Source organism: Onychomys torridus, chromosome 9 (assembly GCF_903995425.1).
Source record: "Onychomys torridus chromosome 9, mOncTor1.1, whole genome shotgun sequence".
Taxonomy (NCBI): domain Eukaryota; kingdom Metazoa; phylum Chordata; class Mammalia; order Rodentia; family Cricetidae; genus Onychomys; species Onychomys torridus.
This window is the reverse complement of record NC_050451.1, coordinates 15,641,629-15,662,321: the sequence shown is the minus strand read 5'-3', so window position 1 is coordinate 15,662,321 and position 20,693 is coordinate 15,641,629. Positions and strand designations below refer to the sequence as shown.

Here is a 20,693-nt window from a genome sequence, read left to right as displayed (position 1 = left end):
TGCTTACAACACAATTAAAATTAATATTCTTGATTTGTTAGTATATCTAACAATATATACTAACAGTATGTACATCGAATTTGGTGGAGTCCTGACCTACCATCTTGTGATTTCTGTGTTTGTTTTTAGATGTGGGATCTAGCTATTTTTCCCAAGCTGTTTGGGTCTACTGGCTTCAAATGTTCCTCCCGCTTTAATTGATTGAGTACTGGGTACTGAGTTGTATACAAGGACTGTGCTTGTCTTCATCAATGAACAGAAACAGAAAAGAAGAAGCAAAACTGTGCTGGGAGATTTTAATGAATGGGAGTCTAGTGTGTTGCAGATCCCTTCTAGCAGCAAGTACATAGCCACCTACCCCATGGAGGAGTATGATCTGGCTATGTGCCAACATAGAGGAGAGCGATAGAAACCAGCAATAGTTCCTTCCTGTTTGGTTCTTGAGATATGGGCATTTTCAGAGTGGAACTTAAAATAAACAAACAATAACCAAAACAATACAAAAATAAAAACAACAACAACAACAACAAAAAAAACCAGAATGTTCTCTTTACTTTCCCTGGATCCAGATTTTATTTTATTGGATATTTACATAAAGATATAGCTCTGCATATTATTTGTGATTCAATGAGCTTTGGAGACAGGGAGACTTGATTCCAATGTTTGCTCTTGTTCACTCCATATGGACCCCAGGAGAACTGTTTATGTTGAAAACCAATTTACTCATCTCTTAAATAGTAATAATAAAATCCAATTTTGAGAGAAATTATGAATTTTACAGACCATCCTTTTACATGCACATGAATATACAGTTGGCAAATATTTATAGTTACTAGTATCATTATTAAGACACTTGTATATTCTTTGATCCTCCATAAACCAAAAGTTTGTTCTGTGTTACAACAAATAGCTCCCAAGCTGGGGAGGCTGAAAGAATCCAGAAGTTTGTTCTATTGACTTTTTGTGTTCTTCCTGCCTTGGGCATTTGGTTTTCAGGCAGTGCTGCTGCATGTGTTTTTGGTGGTTTGGCAAGTCATTTCCATTATAGGCATTGGAATACTGAAAACCAGCAGGTTGCTATCTTAACATCCTCATCTACAGAGAAAGCCTAAGATTAATGGTATTCATTTGGATTAAGATTTGATTACATACTTTTTGGGGGCCAAGTGGTGGTGGGGTTGCCTCTAATTACAGCAACTGGGAGGCAGAGGCAGGCAGATAGATCTGAGTTTGAGGCCAGCCTGGTCTACAAAGTGAGTTCCAGGGCAGCCAGGGCTACACAGTGAGATTCTTTCTCGAAAAACCAAAGTCAAAACAAAACAAACAACACATTGAGTTTTGAAGTAACTGATAAATCAGTATACCAAATCACCTAATGATATGTTCTCAATAGAAATGCAGCCATGAGAGAAATTCAGCTCTTGAGGTTAACATTTTCATTATGGATATTTGAATGCAACGAGAGGCCTGGTTGGGAGTTGTCTTCATTTTGTAGCTTATGCCAAGGTATAGCTACTTTAACTAACATAGGTATCATGAGGAAATAGAAAAGAAATCTTGTTCAAATAGAGAAACTTTGAAGAAATACTTTAATAAGTGAACAAAATCACTTATATGGTTTACCTTGTATCATACTGCATAATTATTACCCAAAATAGATATTAAATGCCCATTAAATGTCTTCTCATGGAAAAACACTTATCTGACAATCTGTAAGTTCCCACTGGATGGTTAGCTCATGTTTCATTATTTGTTTTCATTATTTGAACTTTTATTATTTCTTATGCTACAGACTTTTAAAAAGAGTTAAAATATTGAGTAATGTTTCTAAAAATACTCTTTAATGTTTGTACAATCACAAATGATAGAATCAAACACAGCTTTTTTTCTTAATGCTTGTAATTTAGAAGTACATATATGTAGGATTAAATAATAATGCTCAGCTCAGCAGGGAAATTAAGACAGAGTACTGGCTTCGGGAGGCCACTCCACTTAACAGGTCAGTGACCAAGCTCTTGGGTACTTCTTCCATTGCTTAGCTTTCTCAAATCCCTTTTCAAGGCAGCTCATTAGCATTAGACTGCACTGTCCTGAATCAGAGTCTCTGGCAACATAACATTTCTCTGGACATGACAATTCTTTTTGTCCCCTCCATTTGTCTGGCATAATGGCTGTGGCCATTGCCCTTCTGGGATTCCTTTCTTGGCTTCCATCATGCCCCATTCTTCAGGTGTATGTCCTATCTCCAAGGCTACATCTGTGCATCTCTTTCCATTGTCTACTTCTACAATAATCTGTTTCCATGTTGGGATGCTCCAGGCTAGAAACATTTGTAGAGTACATAAGTATTCAAATGAAAGAATGTAAAAAATAAACAAATCAGGTCTTCAACTTAGAGCAGTGACAGACATCTCAAGCTTGAGGGAAGGGGAGAGTAAAGAACAGCATCTATGGAGCTTTTCTGCTTGGACATTTGAAGTACCAGCCTCTGAGGTGACTACCCAGCTACCAGTGAATTTCAAAGAACAGGGGCTCTATGATTCTTTAGTGATAACTGAATCTTAGAATATTTTCAAAGACTTTATGTTCAATGTTCCCTGTGGCTTGACTCCTTGAATCATTCCTGAAGTTCTTTTGTTGTTTTAACACATTAAATTAGCTCACTAGAGCTGGATATGTAGTTGAAAATAGCATCTGTTTACACTGCTATAATATAAAAATTACTTACCAGTAACAGAATAAAGAGTAATTTGTGAAGCTAATCATATTTGTGTACTGTCTGCAAAAAGTAAATTGTTAATATATGCCTAAGGGGAAAAATCATTTGCTGGTTTAAACAGTGAAAGTGGTAATATTAACAAGCATGGCTGAGAACGCTCCTGTATTTAATGTAGTCACGAAAATATAAAAGTATATTAATTGCTAAATGTACTTTGACATTGGTGAAACAACTTAGAGACTCACTAAATATTATAAGCAGTTGTATGTTGTATTTTTAATATTTACAAAATCAAAATTTATTAATTAGTGTTTAGAGAAAGTTTTTTTTTTTTTTTTCTAATTTACTTTTCAGTACTAATTTCAAATACTACTAAAACCCAACAAACTTAGTCCTGGTTTTGGTCCCCAAAGCACTGAATATACCTTCAATAAAGCAATTTAAAAACTGAAAACCAGCCTTTGAAGATTTGAAAAACAAATAGAGCAAAAGCCTTAGTTTTAGGGTTTGTATGAAGCTGTAGTTTGGATATTATTCCTTCATTTGTGGAATGAGGGTGCTTAAGTGTTGCAATTACTGCTGTTCCTAGGGTCCAGAAGAGGATGCCTTAGAATACAATGCCTTGGGCAGGGGAGTTAGCTCCATGGTACAGGCCTAGCCTAGCACAGACAAGAACTTGGTTCAAGCCCCAGCACTGAAATAAACATTCAACCAACCAACCCATCAATCAAACATGGTCCATGGCATGCTGACAACTTTCAATGGAAGGAAAGGGGCTCACAAGCAACCATGTCCCCAGCTTTTCCCCTTGTTTTTTCTTCCTTAAAAGCAGGCCATTGACTTTAGAATTTCTGTTCTTCAATGAAAGTCATAGAAACTAGAATTAGTCATAGAAACCAGAAACTTCTTTACCAAAAGCAGTCATACAAATCTAGAATTATTTCAACCTTCTCCCAATATTTCTGGGTCACAGCTGGTCCTGAATCAATCCTAAGGTCCTCTAGTTCCCACTGAGTCCTGCTCATTCCTGGGGAAAGGCGTGCTGCATGGAGAGGCTGAAAGACATCTGAGCAGAAAGGCCTTCCTGGTTGCTCACACAGCCTCTTCCCATGAGTACAAAGTCTTTTTGTCTAGTGAGGCAGCTATCTGACTTCCCTCCTCATCAGATCTACACACCAAGATGGTGTTTTACCGAAGTCATTGAGTAGCCATCTTATGCCAAATTTTGATTAAACCAACCACTATGCTTCTGTTATTAATATCTCCCATCGTGAGGACTGCATTGACTTTGACTCATATCACAGCGACAGAAGCTTTCCCAGTGTTTCACCCCCACAAGGGTTTTAAAACTTCTATTTATATAGCTTGGAAAAGCTATTCTTTACCAACTAGCCCCTTGCCCTTTGAGTCAGAAGAAACTGAAGCAGAAGTCATACTCGCTGATAAGATCAGTTGGTGGTTTCTCCTCCTGTATTTATCAGGGGCAGAGAAAAAGGCCCACATGTCTTTAAATTCCCTCCTCTGGTGCCAGGGTGAGATCTATTCGGCAAGCACAGCCTTATTTCAGACATGTTAATAATATTCATGAAGTTGTCACCCATCCTGCATTCAGTCAGCCCTTCATTAGTGTTCCTAGCATGCCTTCTGCTTCTGACCTGCCCTTTAATAAGGTGTCTTCAAAAGGCTAATTTCATCTGGTTCAATTTGAACTCTGAGAGAACAGCCTTCCTGCCTGGTTTGAGGACACCTCCTTGCAGCCTCCTATAGTTGGACCTTGCCCAGTCCATTTCACCGTTCTAATGATGGATGTTTAATAGTTTGAAATTGGCCTCCAAAGACCAAATGCTGAGCCACTGCATTCTACTCAGCAAGGACAAATGTGTTTTGTTTTGTTTTGTTTTTCTAGTTAACTTACGGTGGTGTTAGGCTGAAAGGAAGAGGATTTACTATGGCTGACATGTGAAAATCAAGGGCAAAAACACTTGCCCTCTAAGGAAAGGTTTTTGTCAAAGCAGCTAAGTGCTGAAGCATGCTTTAGCTTGCTGAAAGATTTGTAAATATGTAGCCACATAACTGTCAGCTGGAGTCTGAGTTCATTCATTTAAATGCTGCAGCTGACCGGGGATTGGTTTCAATGTTTAAACAGAAAAATATCTTTAATTTGTCTTACAAATGGCATTTCTCAGGGACTTCAGTAACCATCTGTTGCTGATTAATTCCCCAATTTAGCAGCAGCCTAGACTTCATCTGTAATCTCCAGACCACATACTATAATTATGTCTGGTTCACAGTAACTGTGCAGTGGATCCTTTGTAAATAAATGAACAGCTAGAAAAAAAATGAATATGCATGAACTCCACCCACAGGAATGCAGGGTTTGGGGGTTATCTATGATAGCAGCTCATCACCTTTTTATACAATACCAAAATGCTCCAGAGACCCCCACATGGTGTTCAATGCTGACAAAACATCTGGATGAAATACAGACTATCATTCTGAAGGCCTCAAAGTTCTTACAGATAATTGCACACTTTTGAGACTGGTGTTTGGGACAAGAGTTCTTAAAGAACAATTGGAGGGATTAGACTTACAGTGATTCTCAACCTATGGGTCATGACCCCTTTTGGGTTGAATATCAGATATTTATATTGTGATTCATAATAGTAGCAAAATTACTGTTTCGAAGTAGCAACAAAACAATTTTATGGTTTGGTATCAGCACAACGTGAGGAACTGTGTTAAAGGGTCGCAAGTTTAGCACGGTTGAAAATCACTCCCCTAGAGAGACAGCTCAAAGATTAAGAGCACTTGCTTCTTCTAGCGTGCTGGTCTTCCAGGGGACTCAAATTTGGTTGCCAGCTGTAACTCTAGCTCCAGGGAATTTGGTGCCTCCTTCTGGCATCCATGGGCAATTTCACTCCCATTCACATACCCCCACACAGACACACATGGATACACATAATTAGGAAAAGGAATTAAACAACGAAAAAACAATTGGATTCATTTATTTCCCATTAGGAATCCCACAACACTGTCAGGTGAACTCTTTCCTGGTTGATGAAGTATGGAGACGGATCTCTCCTCTAGACACGTCTCTTCAGGAAATATAAGAGATAATTACTATGGGGATGTAGAGGGAAGAAAACCAATTATTACTGTCATAATTTCTCCATAGTTTTGGGCATGAAACAGTCTATATTAATAGTTTTCAAGTATTGAAATTTTCTGTGTATTTGAAAGAAGTTAGTGTTCTAGATAACCTTTAAAATGTAAAGCCATCATTGCAATTACCCAGTGCATTTCCTGGAAATAAAAAAAAAGCTGTTATTCACTAAAAATTTTTAAAAGCAAACCATCTCCAAATTATCTCTTGGCTACATTCTATGCAAAGAGAGTGCTCATAAATAGCACAATTTGTGGTTCGTGATAAGCTTCCTCCCAGAGAAAAAAATAATAGTTTGTGTTTGTGCCAGATGCTTTGCCTGCACTAAGTGCATAAAATTCCCCTGAAGTGTGTTCAGCAGACAGGGCGAAGTGCCAACCAACAGCAGAGAATTAAGTTGAACCCTGTGCACACACAAAATCCACTGAGACACCATATGCATATTTCCATTTAAAAATCAAAATGAGAAATTAATTCAACACGCATTTAATAGGCAAGTGTTTAGAGATGGAGAGTGAATTCTGGGGACAGAATGAGGAATATTTTGAGGGCTACTTTCTGTGGTGGGATTGGAGCTGGAGCTTGAGCAGCCACTTAACCCTCTCTGGTAATGACATAAGTGGTGTGTTGGATACACACCCAAGACTAGAGAAGATGCCACGTTACTAGGTAGTAAATGTACTCCAGGCAAGAGCAAAGCAGTCATAAGAGCTTGAAAAGGAGTTCTTCTTGTAGCATTTTCATTTAGAGAATGAAAGGAAGGGCCGCTGGAGACAGACATTGTAACTACGGTAGGTGTGGGTTACAGAACAAAGTCACAGACTAGTAGAGAGTACATTATGTCATTCCAGAGTACGAACACCTATGACAACTTGACCCTGGGACATAATTAGATTCACCATCTCTAGTTTGTCTCCATTTAGAGATGAAATGTGACATTCACATTATGTGGAAAGTATTGGGCAAGCGTCCTGTGAACTGACTGAATAGTTAGACAATATGATTTCTCTGATATTTTTTTCTTCAAAACTTGAATCATTTACAATTTTATCTCTAGAGTTAATACTCTCTAGAGACATCTGATTACAGCCCAAAGCAGATGAGAAAATTTAGCCAGAGTGGATGTCCCTTCAAACCAGACTTGACCTTGAGTATCAGCTTCTAATCCCACCATTATTCCCTGCCCCTAATCAGCTCTCCAACATTATTTCTTAAGGATGCAGCAATGTGAGCTCCACATGCACAGATGCTGTGGTTTTCTCCACAGCAGGAAACAGGAAAGGGTTCTATAATCAGCTTCTCTCACTTAAATAAGTACTCTATTGTATAATGTAGAAACATGAAACTACTAACTGCTTCATGCGTTGAAATCGTGAGAAAATTTGTAAGACATCCCATTTCATCAGATTTTTCTAATGGTGTAGCAAAGCCCAACAAGCTATTTTTTTGTTGTTTATAAAAGTATCTCATATATCTGGGAAAATAAGGCATATCCCTTCCTTTCTTATAGATTTATCTAGATGTTTCCTCCCTTGAGTAGTGGTAATATATGACAATCACTATTATGATAAATATTCTCTTTATATTCTGTTCCCATGGCTGTTAATATGTGCTTCTGTATTGTAGTGCACAAAAGAATGGAATCACCCATCACATGAATTCATAAAACATACTTAAGTGAATCATCATGTTATGGTTTTACTTTGGCACATACCACTAGTAAAAAAAAAAAAATCATTATTAGTAGAGCCTGCTACTTAAATTCTTAACTATACAGTTGGAAGACACAAATCATTAAACATTCTATATGGAAATGTCATTAAGGACTAAAAGTATCAACCAGGTAGCCTTTTTCCCTCTTGCATTTAAGAATGCATAGGTATCAGGAAAACCTAGAATACTGCACTATTCTATATTTAAATTTCTTCTTCAATATTTTATTAAAGAAATCAGCAGAGAAAATACTGCCTTGAGCTTTCAGAGTGGTTTTTGTGTGTTTGCTACCCAACAACTCTGTCAAAAAGAGAAAGAACTGCATAATTAAAGAATGTAGACATGGTTAACTCTAAGTCACATCCCTGCAGGTAAAATGTAACCAGATATTTCTTTGCTGTAATGAAGTTCCTAAGGTTGTGACACAGGGTTTAGTTTTTGCTTACTATTATTATTCATTATCATCATCATCATTATTATTTAGTATAGACATTATTATCATAACATGTCATGTTCCTCTAGCTACCACAACGTGAGCCATAGAAGAGCAATAGAATGTATGTAATAAGTAAAAGTAATCATGTCATAGTTCACTCTGCAGCAATAATTACCTTAGATGGGAAATGTAACATCAAAAAATGAAAAGAAGAAATTCAGATGACATCATCTAGAGGGTTAGAACAGACAACTAGAATGGAAGTCTTCCAAGTTAACTCAATATTTTCAGTTCATCTCTCCTAGATAGACGTTTCTAGTTATAGAGCTGTAGATAGGTATTGCTGACACAGATATAACTAACATATATACATATACAGTCATAAACATGGGCCCTTTGACTTGACTTCAGAATTTATTCTTTATTTAAAAAAACAGTCTTACATATCCCATACTATCTTTGAATTTCTGATCCTCCTGCTTCCCAAGTGCTGGGATTTGGGGCAGGTATGCATCCTTTGTTTGTTTATTCTTATTTTTGTTTTTGACAGTGCTGGCACTTGAACTTACACCTTTGTACATTCTCAATGAGCACTCTAGCACTGAACTGTATGTCCAGTCACCTTTTTGCTTTTTAACTTTGAGATAGAATCTCATTAAGTTACCTAAGCTGGCCTTGAACTCATTTTATGCAGACAAAAGACTTAAACTTGAAATTCTCCTGCCTTAGACTCCCAAGCAGCTAAAATTACAAGCCATGTGCCCCAGGGCCCAACTAGGAAGGAAATACACTTCTGATAATGGTTCACTGGTGGTTCACACCATCACCCACAGCTGTGTCCAGTGTTTCCAAGTTCTTGGTCTCTTACCCGAAGTATTGAAAACCAGACTCACAGAGATTTACAGAACAAGCAAGACAAATGTTATTTGAAGCAAAATGATGGTGCAGGTGATAGAGTTAGATGATATCTACTTTGGTGGTGACCATGTAAGTGAGGGTCCCCAAAGGCTCTGATTATTACTCATTTCATTTCATGGGGTCCAAGGGGAGGAGGAGTCAGTTACTAAGGGGCATGGCTTAGGTGGTTTTCTATTTTGACTGGTAGATTAAGTTATACATATATTGTTCCTACTGTGTATCTTTCTTCTCAATTATACATAGGCATAGTAAGTATATAGGAGACCCTCCCTCAAAAGTTAAAAGTAGGTAAAGTTGTATCTCACTGAGCATGCCTCCAAAACAAGTTAAATCAGGATCTGAGGCTGTTAGGTACAGTGTTCAGAGAATGGCTTGTGCATATAGTCCATGTGTGTGACAGAGCTAGGCTGCTAAGTGCATTATCACAGAGGCCTGTGTCTAACCCCAAAACAAATGGGGGTTCTCAGAGTGCTATGCTATCTCCTGTACTTGCGAACTCCATACATTGCATGTTTTTATGGATAGAATTGTTTAATCTTCAAGGGATTTTACATTGATGATCAGAAATTCACACTTTGGAGATGCGGGCCTTAGAAGACTTGTTAATTTGGGTCTGCAGAATAAAGTCAACATGGATATACTAGAAGTAGAAAAAACACACAAAATTATTATGTTCACAGGTAGTAACACAATAAGGCTCTAGGTTTTCAGGAGTTGTAATTTGGATAGCCTCCTAAGCTATGGAAATGAACAGGAGTTTGGTTTTTAAGAAGGTGGTGGGGATTAATTATGAGATAGTAAGAAAATGAAAGACAGGGAAAACAGAAAACCATCTTATTTCTCACATAGTTTATCAGTATAAATGCTCAGAATAGATCATAGGTCAAAACCTTCCTAGATGAGGCCAGAGTCAATAACCTTCAATCTCCTTTCTTTGTAAGGGGGAGGGGGAGGGTCAGAAAGGGGAAAGGGCTGTGTGACTAGCAAGTCACTGTAAGAAATGCTGTAGTCAAATACCAAGAACTAAGAGCAAACTTGTCCCTGTGCTGTGGGCAGAAGGAGGGGAAAAAGCCAAAGCACCATTCCTGGGATGTTGGTTTCTGCACCCCCAGCAGGTCCTTTTGCAAGAATTAATTCCTGGAGAAAATTCTAAAGATGAGTAGGTCAAAAATGTTAGTATGAATCAGAATTACTCAAAAGGCTTATGCTACAGTCAAACTCTATTCTCTGTTAACAAGATCTTACTCTGGCATCCCTTCTGCTCTCTGGTTCCCATGTTCTCTGTTGCTGTTGAATATATTCAAATTTTATTTATTTTTAGTATGTGTGTGTGTGTGTTTGTGTGTGATTTATATGTGTACACCACAAACCCCATGTGTGCAAGGGCCTAAAAGGGCAAAAGAGGATGCCAGAATGTCAGATCTCCTGGAACTGGGTTTACTGCAATTGTGAGCATCCTGGTGTGATAACTAAAAACCCAACCTAGGTCTTCTTCAAGAGCAGCAAGTGTTCTTAACTGCTCAGCCACTTCTCCATTCCCAACTGTGTGATAAATGCAGACACAAAACAGAGAGCTGTGAAGACCAGAAGAGTTCAGTAAGAGTAACAGTAGGTACTCTGTAGGGTAGGAGGCCATTGCAAAGGAAACCAGTCTCCCAGCTGGGAGTAGATAGAAGCACAGTATGGTGATCACATGTTTCCTAAACTCACTGCTCTTCTGAAGAGTGTTTTCTTGTTCAAGTAATAAACAGTCCCTTTGGAGAATACAATAGTATGTCTTTATTCTTTTCCAGAAAGCCTCCAGTAGACAGTAATCTTATGATCTTCCAGGCAGTTCAGAAGGACTTGTTTCCACCCAGAGCCAGGGGTGGACTCAGATCCCATTCTTTGGAGCAGTCATCAGACCTGCTGTTTTAGTTCCTTATTTTATAAGGTGCTGATTATGGAAGAGGTGTCCATCCTCAGTGACAACCTAGCTTTCTGATATCTGACTATCTGTATAATAGCCTTCTCTTCTTATAGTGTCTGATTCTAGATGCCTACAATGGACACCGAGAATGTGCACTTTACCAATTCCTTACTAGTAAAAGGACTATGCAAGTTCATGATATCACAAACTAACCAAGACCACATGAACCCCTAAACATTGATTATTTATGGTAACCAGGTATATATGTTTACATAAAAAAAATTTAAGTTTTGAGAAGTACACCAGAAAAAGTTATACAAAACATAAATTTATAAGGAGCTAGTTGTAGAAGTATGAAATAACATGCCATTATTAAGTCTCCCAAGATGCTAGGAATTTAGACAATTGTACTTTTTTTTCCAAATTTTTTTTCTTTATTAAGAATTTTTCTACTCACTCCACATGCCATCCACAGATCCCCCTCCTCCCTCCTCCCATCTCCCAGCCCTCTTTCCCAAGCCACCCTGCATCCCCGCATCCCCCAAATTGAGGTCTCCCATGGGGAGTCAGCAGAGCCCAGCACACTGAGCCTAGGCAAGTCCAAGCCACTTCCCACTGCACCAAGGCTGTGCAAGGTATCACACCACAGGCACCGGATTCACAGAAGCCTGCCCATAGACCAGGGACAGATCCCGATCCCTCTGCCTGGGTGCCACCCAAACAGTTCAAGTCAAACAACCGTCTTCCATATCCAGAGGGCCTAGTCCAGTCTCATGGGGGCTCCACAGCCACCAGTCCACAGTTCATGGGCTTCCACTAGTGTGGCCGATCATCTCTGCACATCCTCCCATCATGATCTCCACATCCTTTGCCTGCAGAATCCCTCCTCTCTCTCATCAATTGGATTCCCAGAGCTCAGCCTGGTGCCTGGCTGTGGATTTCTGCATCTGCCTCCATCAGTCACTGGGCAAAGGCTGTATAGTGACAGCTAGGTTATTTGCAAGATGGGTCACCAGAGTAGACCAGTAAAGGCACCCAGCAGATCAAGGTGGGGTCATCCTTGTGGATTCCTGAGAGCCTCCCCAGAACCCTGCCTCTTCCTATTCCCATGATGTCCTTATCTATCATGGTATCTTCCTCCCTGCCCTCTCACTCATCTCCCACTCCTCTCCCTCTGCCACCCCCCACACCCAGTCTGCTCATGTAGATCTCATCTACTTCTCCTTTGCAGGGTCATCCATGTGTCTCTCCTAGGGTCTTTCCCTGTTAGCTAGCCTCTCTGGAGTTGTGGATTGCAGTCTGGCCATCCCTTCCCTCAAATCTAGTATCCACTTATGAGTGAGTACATACTATGTTTGTCCTTCTGAGGCTGGGTTTCCTCACTTAAGATGATATTTTCTAGTTCTATCAATTTGCCTGCAAATTTCATGATATCATTGTTTTTTTATTGCTGAGTAGTACTCCATTGTGTATATTGCCACATTTTCTTTATCCATTCTTCAGTTGAAGGGAATCTAGGTTGTTTCCAGGTTCTGGCTATTATTAATAATGCTGATATGAACATCATTGAGCATGTGTCCTTGCAGTAAGATTGAGCATTCCTTGGGTATATGCCCAAGAGTGATATAACTGGGTCTTGAGGAAGACTTATTCCCAATTTTCTGAGAAACCACCCTACTGATTTCCAGAGTGGCTATACAAGTTTGCATTTCCACCAACAGTGGAGGAGTGTTCCCCTTGCTCCACATCTTCTCCAACATAAGCTTAGACAATGATTCTTATTTATGTCAGTAAATTGCCAGTCTATCTTTTAATAGACAACTCCCCTCTTTTAAGTGTTAGTCATTTAAAAATTAATTGTACTCACTTTGGAAGCTGAGGTCTACACAGGCTAAAAGACAGCTTGAGATATCCATGATAAAATCTGAAGAGGAGGAAATCTCTGACAGCACTGAGAAGCAGGGTGTGGAGGGAACATTTAGAATGGCATCATCCTGTTATGTAAGACATGTCTCTGGAGTGACATCTGTTAAGCTCTATGATGCCATATGTTAGCTCAAGATTCATATCCATGCATGATTTCTATGACATCATGATCTCACATTTCACTTCTTTTAAAGCTGTTACAGCATGATTCTGCTATATTGGCTTCTGTGTACATGGTTCTGCTTTTAGTTATGAAGTACAGAATCCTGAAATCATCTCAATTATAAGCATACTTACTTACTTGTTGATGACATCATTTGTGTTTTAAAAATGGACATTTCCTTGTCTCTTCAGGATTCTCACATTTCTGGGAATGATTTAATTCAGAAACTGACTGATTACTACCCAAAATAGCCTCACAGGGGACAGAGTATGCTGGTGCATAGCAAGACTGCCTTGTATCTCTCTGCCCCAAAGAGAAGCATGAGACCCAAAACAAATCTTTGCCAAGTGATGCACTTCAAAATCCTTCAGAAGCACTGCTACTCAGGCTCGAGCCTTGTCTACAGTGACATAGAGAGTTGTGGCTGAATCACATCTGCAGTCAGTCACATGGCCTAAGCATAAAGCAAGTTGGTTAGATTTCTTTCTTCACACAAACTTTAACACCCATGAATCAAGTCAGACAAAGCAATTAGGGTTAGAGGTATAGACTAGATCCTTTATACTAGAATGGCCCCCAAGGGTAGTTCCCAAACTCCACAAAAAGTCAGTTGAATAAAATCCAAAGTATCTAGGATGGTTATGGATATATATTAGTTTTCAAATCTGTATTCCCATCTCCACTGTCAGCATACACCACAATCAGTTAGTCTTCTCTGCTGGCCTCCACCACTGTCAACCATTTCTCTCAAATTTTACACATCCCAGACTTCCCACAGCACTTTACACCTTTCTCCCAGTTGAATATTTTGATTTTTCCAATTTAGATGATCCTTAATTGCCTAGTTAGAAAATCTAGGCAATCTGCAACTGAAGTGGTTGCTATGGCCCTTCAAGGCTATTACTTGGTGAACATGATTGTGCGTATGCATTTCAATTGTTATGTTTTCAATCTCAACATATCAGATGTGTCAATCAAGAACCTACCAACACCTGTTCATTCTCCCCCTCTCTCATCCCTGAGCCTGCCTGAGCCACCAGAGAACCCCAGGCTTCTGCACCTGTGCACAGAAAGGCTTTTCTTTCTTTGTGGACTATGCTCACTCTGCTACAGGAATTCTTTTGTAGCAAGGGTCTTAATTTCAAAAGTAAAGTCATCCACTTAGAGTATGCTATATTACAGAAAATCTCCTCTAATCCACTGATAATGTATGTTTTTCTAGGGTATTTAACATATGTATTTTGAAACTGAGCATGATGGTTGTAACACACCTGTAACTTCACCACTGAAAAGACTGAAGTAAGAACAACCTAAGTATGAGGCCAAGGCCAGCCTGGCCTACAGAGTGAGCTTGTCTCAACATTTTAAACTTAAGTGTATTTTGAAGACAAAAGTGGAGATGGTAGACTTGTTGATTAAAATCCCATTTTTAAATATGTTTTATGAAAATGTTCCTGTCAATCACCATGGGAAAGTACTTTAAGGTATATTATGTAATGGTGACCTGAAGAACATAGCTGGCTCCCCTGTGAATTTGATCTGTTATAGTCTGTACTTCCCTTGCAGTGCGACATGGTGAATTGAAAAGTAGAATCAGGCAAGAAAAACAAAACGAAGTATTCTGTCAGAGTGGCTTTCCCCTAGGATGAGGGAAATGCAATCTGCCAGTGACTTCTCAGATAATTGCAGCATGTCTGAACTTCCTGTTGGGTTCACACTATGTGTTCTGGTGTTCTGTGTTGCTGGAAATGTGTACCTGGTGCATGAGTGTGCTCTCTGTTCAAACTGTTTCTAATATATTATTTCCTTATCCAGTGTTCTTTCAATAAAGGTACCTAGGCCTTTAAGAACATCTTGTCAGAATGATGCAAATGAAGGTGTGAAATATTTATTTATTAAAATATATTATAATGAATGGCCCTGCCAGCTCTAGTTGATATAATGAAATCATTGCCTGCCGTACTACTAAAATGGAACATTTCAGTTGAATATGCAATGGAAAGTAATGGGTCACCCCACAGAAATAGTCCATCAATGCGATTTTGTTATTTTCTTTAAAGTAACCCTAAAAAGTTTTGCCCTGCAAAATGTCGGGACCTAATAATCTTCTTGTTTACTCATATACCATTCCAGCAAAGGCTTTTATCTTCTCACTGAACATTAATAAATAAATATTTCATAACAGATGACTTTCTGCTTCATTAATGTTTCTTGAAACTGCTTAATAACAATTTTGAGAAAATATGCCAGGGGAAGTGCTACAGGTCTATAAATCCCAGCACTGGCGAGGCAGAAGCAGGAATGTCTCAAGTTCCAGACTAGCCTAAGCTATGTAGACAGTGTCTCAACAACAGCTCTCTCCCAATAATAGGTAGCAGCTGCTTAGGAAATATAGATTGCCTTTAAAACAGCATTTCAAAAGCCACAGATGAAAGAACTGCATTGATCATATTAGGTATTTAAGAGCCACAGAGCCTCCTGATCATGAATATCATGCTGGAGAGAAACATCACCTCGAACTTCCTGAGGAGGCCCTGGTAGGAAGCAGAAGGACAAAAGGAATCAGGAAATCTTCCTGCTTCTCCATGCCCCATTTGGACGTCAGCCCTGTGTTTGCTCGTGAGTTTCTAAGTTCAGCTTCCTTAGTGCACATGTCCTTGGTTATGAGAATCCTGCTTGTAGATCCAGTGAGTGTTCATCAGTCACACTGTAGGAAGAGAAAACATGTTGTATGAACAGAGACGTGAGGATCATTCTGCTACATCCTATGTTAGTTCTTCTTTGGGGCCCAGCAGAACAGAGGCAAGCTGGTATAAATTCTTACACCCCCACACTCTAAAAAGAAGATGTTGATATGTTCATATTTGGCTTCTTAAGGGAAGCAACTGGCCATTCTTCCTTCTCCTCTTAGAATTCCATTCCCCTTACTTTCTAAGCATCATTCTAAAGGCAGCCCTGGCCGGCATTAGCTTGAATGGTACCTGTTATTGAAAGAGAGTCTGTATTTGCAATAATACAGAGAATGCCAGTTTAGAAATGAGCCTGATTGCATGGTTCATTGTGTTCTCCTTTGTAGAGCCAGGCTGCGGCCCACTACAAAGGCACGAAACATGCCAAGAAGCTCAAAGCACTGGAAGCCATGAAAAATAAGCAGAAATCTGTCACTGCCAAGGACAGCGCAAAGACTACCTTCACCTCCATCACTACCAATACCATGACCACCAGCTCTGACAAAACAGGTTAAGCAATGATCTTTGTTCTTGTCCTTCTCATTGTTTGGGGGCTCCCTTCTTTGTCTAACCTCATGTCTCTTTAAATATGTGCCCACTACATTGACTCACACTGAAATCCATCTATCTGTGCAATGGTAATTGTTCCTTTTCATTTACCCAACCCTTAAGACAATCAGTAGTTTTGCAATGGATTTTATATGCTGTAGTAGTCTTTTGGCTGTTTAAGAGAGACCCGGTTGTTACAAATTCCCTGGAAGCCACATTCCCTGCTTTTTGAATTTTGTATTATGTCCTCAACAACTTCTGCACAATACCTACAGTATAACTGCATGAGTGATTCATCTAGCCTTGAGTACACAGCTAAATCTACTGAGTGAGTGGAGAAGATCTGCATTACCCTAGGCTTTATTTGAACAAATTCCAAGCACTGCATTGTTTTAAATGCAGCTATGTGATTGGGCTCATGATGGCTGGGTAACCTTCTTTCCGCATGTGCAGGTAAGTGTTATTGATGCCTTTTAAGGGTCTTTACAGGAAAATAATGGCCTTCCGAATGGCCCCTGTTTTAGTGGTGCAAGTGACTAGCTTGTTCACAGCTAAGAAGCTAGTGGGTTTTCCTAAGCTGGCATTAACAATATGAGAGCACTGAGTTTACTGAGCAGGTAGTCCTGAGTGATTTGGGGACAGAGTGGTAATAAACTGTTTTCTAGAATATGAAATTTAGAAAACAGACACTAGCAAGATCAGTTCCTTTCCAGAGTGTACAAATGGCATGGGTAAGGTTGGGGAAATGTAGATGTAACCGGCTTGTTAAATAAGAAACACAGAACCGATTGCAGAGTTAAAAACCACGAGGTCAGAGCAAGAGTGGAAAACCTTACCCTTCACTGCTTCTGCTGTTCTTCCTCTCCACCAGAGACCTACTTCTGTGCGTCCTGTCTATTTAAAAACTTTCTGTTCTCTTCTCTCATTGGTTGTAAACCCAGCCACATGACCTCCTCATCACTGCCTGTTTGTACAGACCTCCAGGTCTTCTATGGTTGGTATTGAGATTAAAGGCCATGCTGACTGTGTCCTTGAACACACAGAGATCTGCCTAGCTCTGCCTCCCAAGTGCTGGGATTAAAGGCGTGCCCCACTACTGCTCAGCTTCTGCTCTGGCTTGCTCTGACCTCAAGGCAACTTTATTGACATACAAATAAAATCACATTTCAATACAAATAAAATATCACTATAGGGAAATGCTTATAACCTCACTTACAGGGATGCCTTAGTCAGAAGGGAACCTTTTGAGTATACATTCAATCCTCAGGGCACATATACAGTACTCCAGAGATCTGTGATTATGGATACACTTGTATAAATCTAAAAAAGGACTGTACATTTTCATACCACACTGAGTGTTCCATACCAATCTGCTGTTGATAGTTGTTCCACATCCTTCCCTAAAAGCCTGTGTGCATCCCATGGCTGAGGCTGCAAGCACCCTTCACCTCTGTGCTGGCCCCTGATCTCTTATGTTGTAGACTCTAAATGATCGTTTTGGTGACTCTCTGATAGGTTCCAGTTGCTAACACCTGCTTCTAAAAGATGAACTCACTGGCCCTTGCTGTGGGGCTTATCAGATACCTGCCTTTGGTATATAGCATAGGAGTGATATGTTTTTAATATAAATGCAGAAAGTCATGATACAAGCATTTGCCTTTTCTCTTAAGATTAAAGCCTTATGGCTTGGTTTTGGTGGCTGTAAAGGAATGTGCCATGATAAAGCTGGTGAACGTGGTTTCTGTTGTCAAATAGTATAAAGATGGATTTCTCCAAAGCACTCTTGTCACAGAGAAGGTGCTGGTAGTTTTCTAATGCAGAGAAGACAGTGGCTGGGAAAAGAAAGAGGTGAGTGAGTGTGGTATAAATGGTTAGAGTACTATTTTAATTACCCCACTTTTCACGCACTAACATTGAAAAAAATCCATGATAGTTTTTTGAATGAGTTGCCTTTAAAAATTGTTTTATGTTTTAACTCTATGGTGTGCATGTGTGTGTGTGTGTGTGTTGTGTGTGTGTGTTGTGTGCATATGTGCATATGTACAAGTGCCCAAGGAATCAAGAAGAAAGGTCTTAGTTCTATGGCTAAGAAGAATCACCATGACCAAGGCGACTCCTACAAAGGAAGGCATTTAATTGGTGCTTGCTTATGGTTTTGGAGGTTTAGTCCATTGTCATCGTGATGGAGAGCATGGCAGCACACAGGCAGACATGGTCCTGGAGTGGTAGAGAATTGTGTATCTGGATATGCAGGCACCAGAAGAGAGGACTCTGGGCTTAGAGTGTGCTTTTTGAAACCTCCAAGCCCACCCCCAGGGACACACTTGCTTCAACAAGGTTGTACTATCTAATTCTTTCAGATAGTGCCACAATTAGGCTCAGAAATAGTTTTCTAGGACAATTACATACTTATCAGAAAAAAAGTGAGATGGAATTCTACAACCAAAAATTGTGTGTCTATTAAGAATAAGACATCAGAACTCTGCTGTTTGCTGCACGATGTTCATGATTCGTCATATTGTCTATATATAATGATGTAGTACATTAAAATATGTTCTTTATTTTGCCAAATCATCTCAATAAAAATAGTCCAATTATTTGAATACATTTTAAAATTATAAAAGAATGAACAAACTAATCAGAATCAGAAATAAATACCTAGTAGTTTAAAAAATGCTGAGAATTCTAGGAGAGAGGAAACAGAAGCAGGTGTGTGTGAGAGAGAGCAGCAGTGGGGGCAGGTGTGTGAGAGAGAGCAGCAGTGGGGAGGCAGGTGTGTGAGAGAGAGCAGAGCAGCAGTGGGGGCAGGTGTGTGAGAGAGAGCAGCAGTGGGGGCAGGTGTGTGTGAGAGAGAGGAGCAGTGGGGAGGCAGGTGTGTGAGAGAGAGCAGAGCAGCAGTGGGGGGCAGGTGTCTGAGAGAGAGCAGCATTGGGGGGCAGGAGTGTGAGAGAGCAGAGCAGCAGTGGGGGGCAGGTGTATGTGAGAGCAGCAGTGGGGGGGGCAGGTGTGTGAGAGAGAGCAGAGCAGCAGTGGGGGGCAGGTGTCTGAGACAGAGCAGCATTGGGGGCAGGAGTGTGAGAGAGCAGAGCAGCAGTGGGGGGCAGGTGTGTGAGAGAGAGAGCAGCAGTGGGGGGCAGGTGTGTGAGAGAGAGCAGAGCAGCAGTGGGGGGGCAGGTGTGTGAGAGAGAGCAGCAGTGGGGGCAGGTGTGTGAGAGAGAGCAGAGCAGCAGTGGGGGGCAGGTGTGTGAGAGAGAGAGCAGCAGTGGGGGGCAGGAGTGTGAGAGAGAGCAGAGCAGCAGTGGGGGGCAGGTGTGTGTGTGAGAGAGAGAGCAGCAGTGGGGGGCAGGAGTGTGAGAAAGAGCAGAGCAGCAGTGGGGGGCAGGTGTGTGAGAGAGAGCAGAGCAGCAGTGGGGGGCAGGTGTGTGAGAGAGAGAGCAGCAGTGGGGGGCAGGAGTGTGAGAGAGAGCAGAGCAGCAGTGGGGGGCAGGAGTGTGTGTATGTGAGAGAGAGCAGCAGAGGGGGGCAGGAGTGTGAGAGAGAGCAGAGCAGCAGTGGGGGGCAGGTGTCTGAGAGAGAGCAGCAGTGGGGGCAGGTGTGTGAGAGAGAGCAGCAGTGGGGGCAGGTGTGTGTGAGAGAGCAGAGCAGCAGTGGGGGCAGGTGTGTGTGTGAGAGAGCAGAGCAGCAGTGGGGGGCAGGTGTGTGTGTGAGAGAGGAGAGCAGCATTGGGGGGCAGGTGTGTGAGAGAGAGCAGAACAACAGTGGGGGGCAGGTGTGTATGTGTGAGAGAGAGAGCAGCAGTGGGGGGCAGGAGTGTGAGAGAGCAGAGCAGCAGTGGGGGGCAGGTGTGTGTGAGAGAGCAGAGCAGCAGTGGGGGGCAGATGTGTAAGAGAGAGCAGAGCAGCATTGGGGGGCAGGTGTGTGTGAGAGAGCAGCAGTGGGGGCAGGTGTGTGAGAGAGCAGAGCAGCAGTGGGGGGCAGGTGTGTGTGTGAGAGCAGCAGTAGGGGCAGGTGTGTGAGAGAGAGCAGAGCAGCAGTGGGGGGCAGGTGTGTGTGAGAGCAGAGCAGCTGTGGGGGGCAGGTGTATGTGTGAGAGCAGAGCAGCAGTGGGGTGCAGGTGTGTGTGAGAGCAGCAGTGGGGGGCAGGTGTGTGAGAGAGAGCAGCAGTGGGGGGCAGGTGTGTGAGAGAGCAGAGCAGCAGTGGGGGGCAGGTGTGTGAGAGAGCAGAGCAGCAGTGGGGGCAGGTGTGTGTGTGAGAGCAGCAGTGGGGGGCAGGTGTGTGAGAGCAGGGCAGTGGCGGGACACACACACACACACACACACACACACACACAAACATACACGTATACATGTAAATAATTGTAATAGAAGTTTAAAAGAAGATAATGAAAGAAGTTTGTCAGACATTTTCTTTTAAATTCTCAGCATATAGTGATTACAAATATAAATAAGAATCATGCTTTAGTCCTAG

The 20,693-nt window shown here is 41.1% G+C and overlaps 1 protein-coding gene across 4 annotated transcripts in view; it reads left to right on the top strand.

Annotated features, from left to right (window-relative positions):
• Positions 1 to 20,693, top strand: part of Znf385d (zinc finger protein 385D) — a 924,801-nt gene that overhangs the window by 806,241 nt on the left and 97,867 nt on the right. For all 4 annotated transcript variants that reach the window (XM_036199939.1, XM_036199941.1, XM_036199940.1 and 1 more), the window contains one exon: positions 16,024 to 16,186. In XM_036199939.1, coding sequence (XP_036055832.1) covers positions 16,024 to 16,186 — 163 coding nt within the window. The remainder of the gene's footprint in view (positions 1 to 16,023; positions 16,187 to 20,693) is intronic.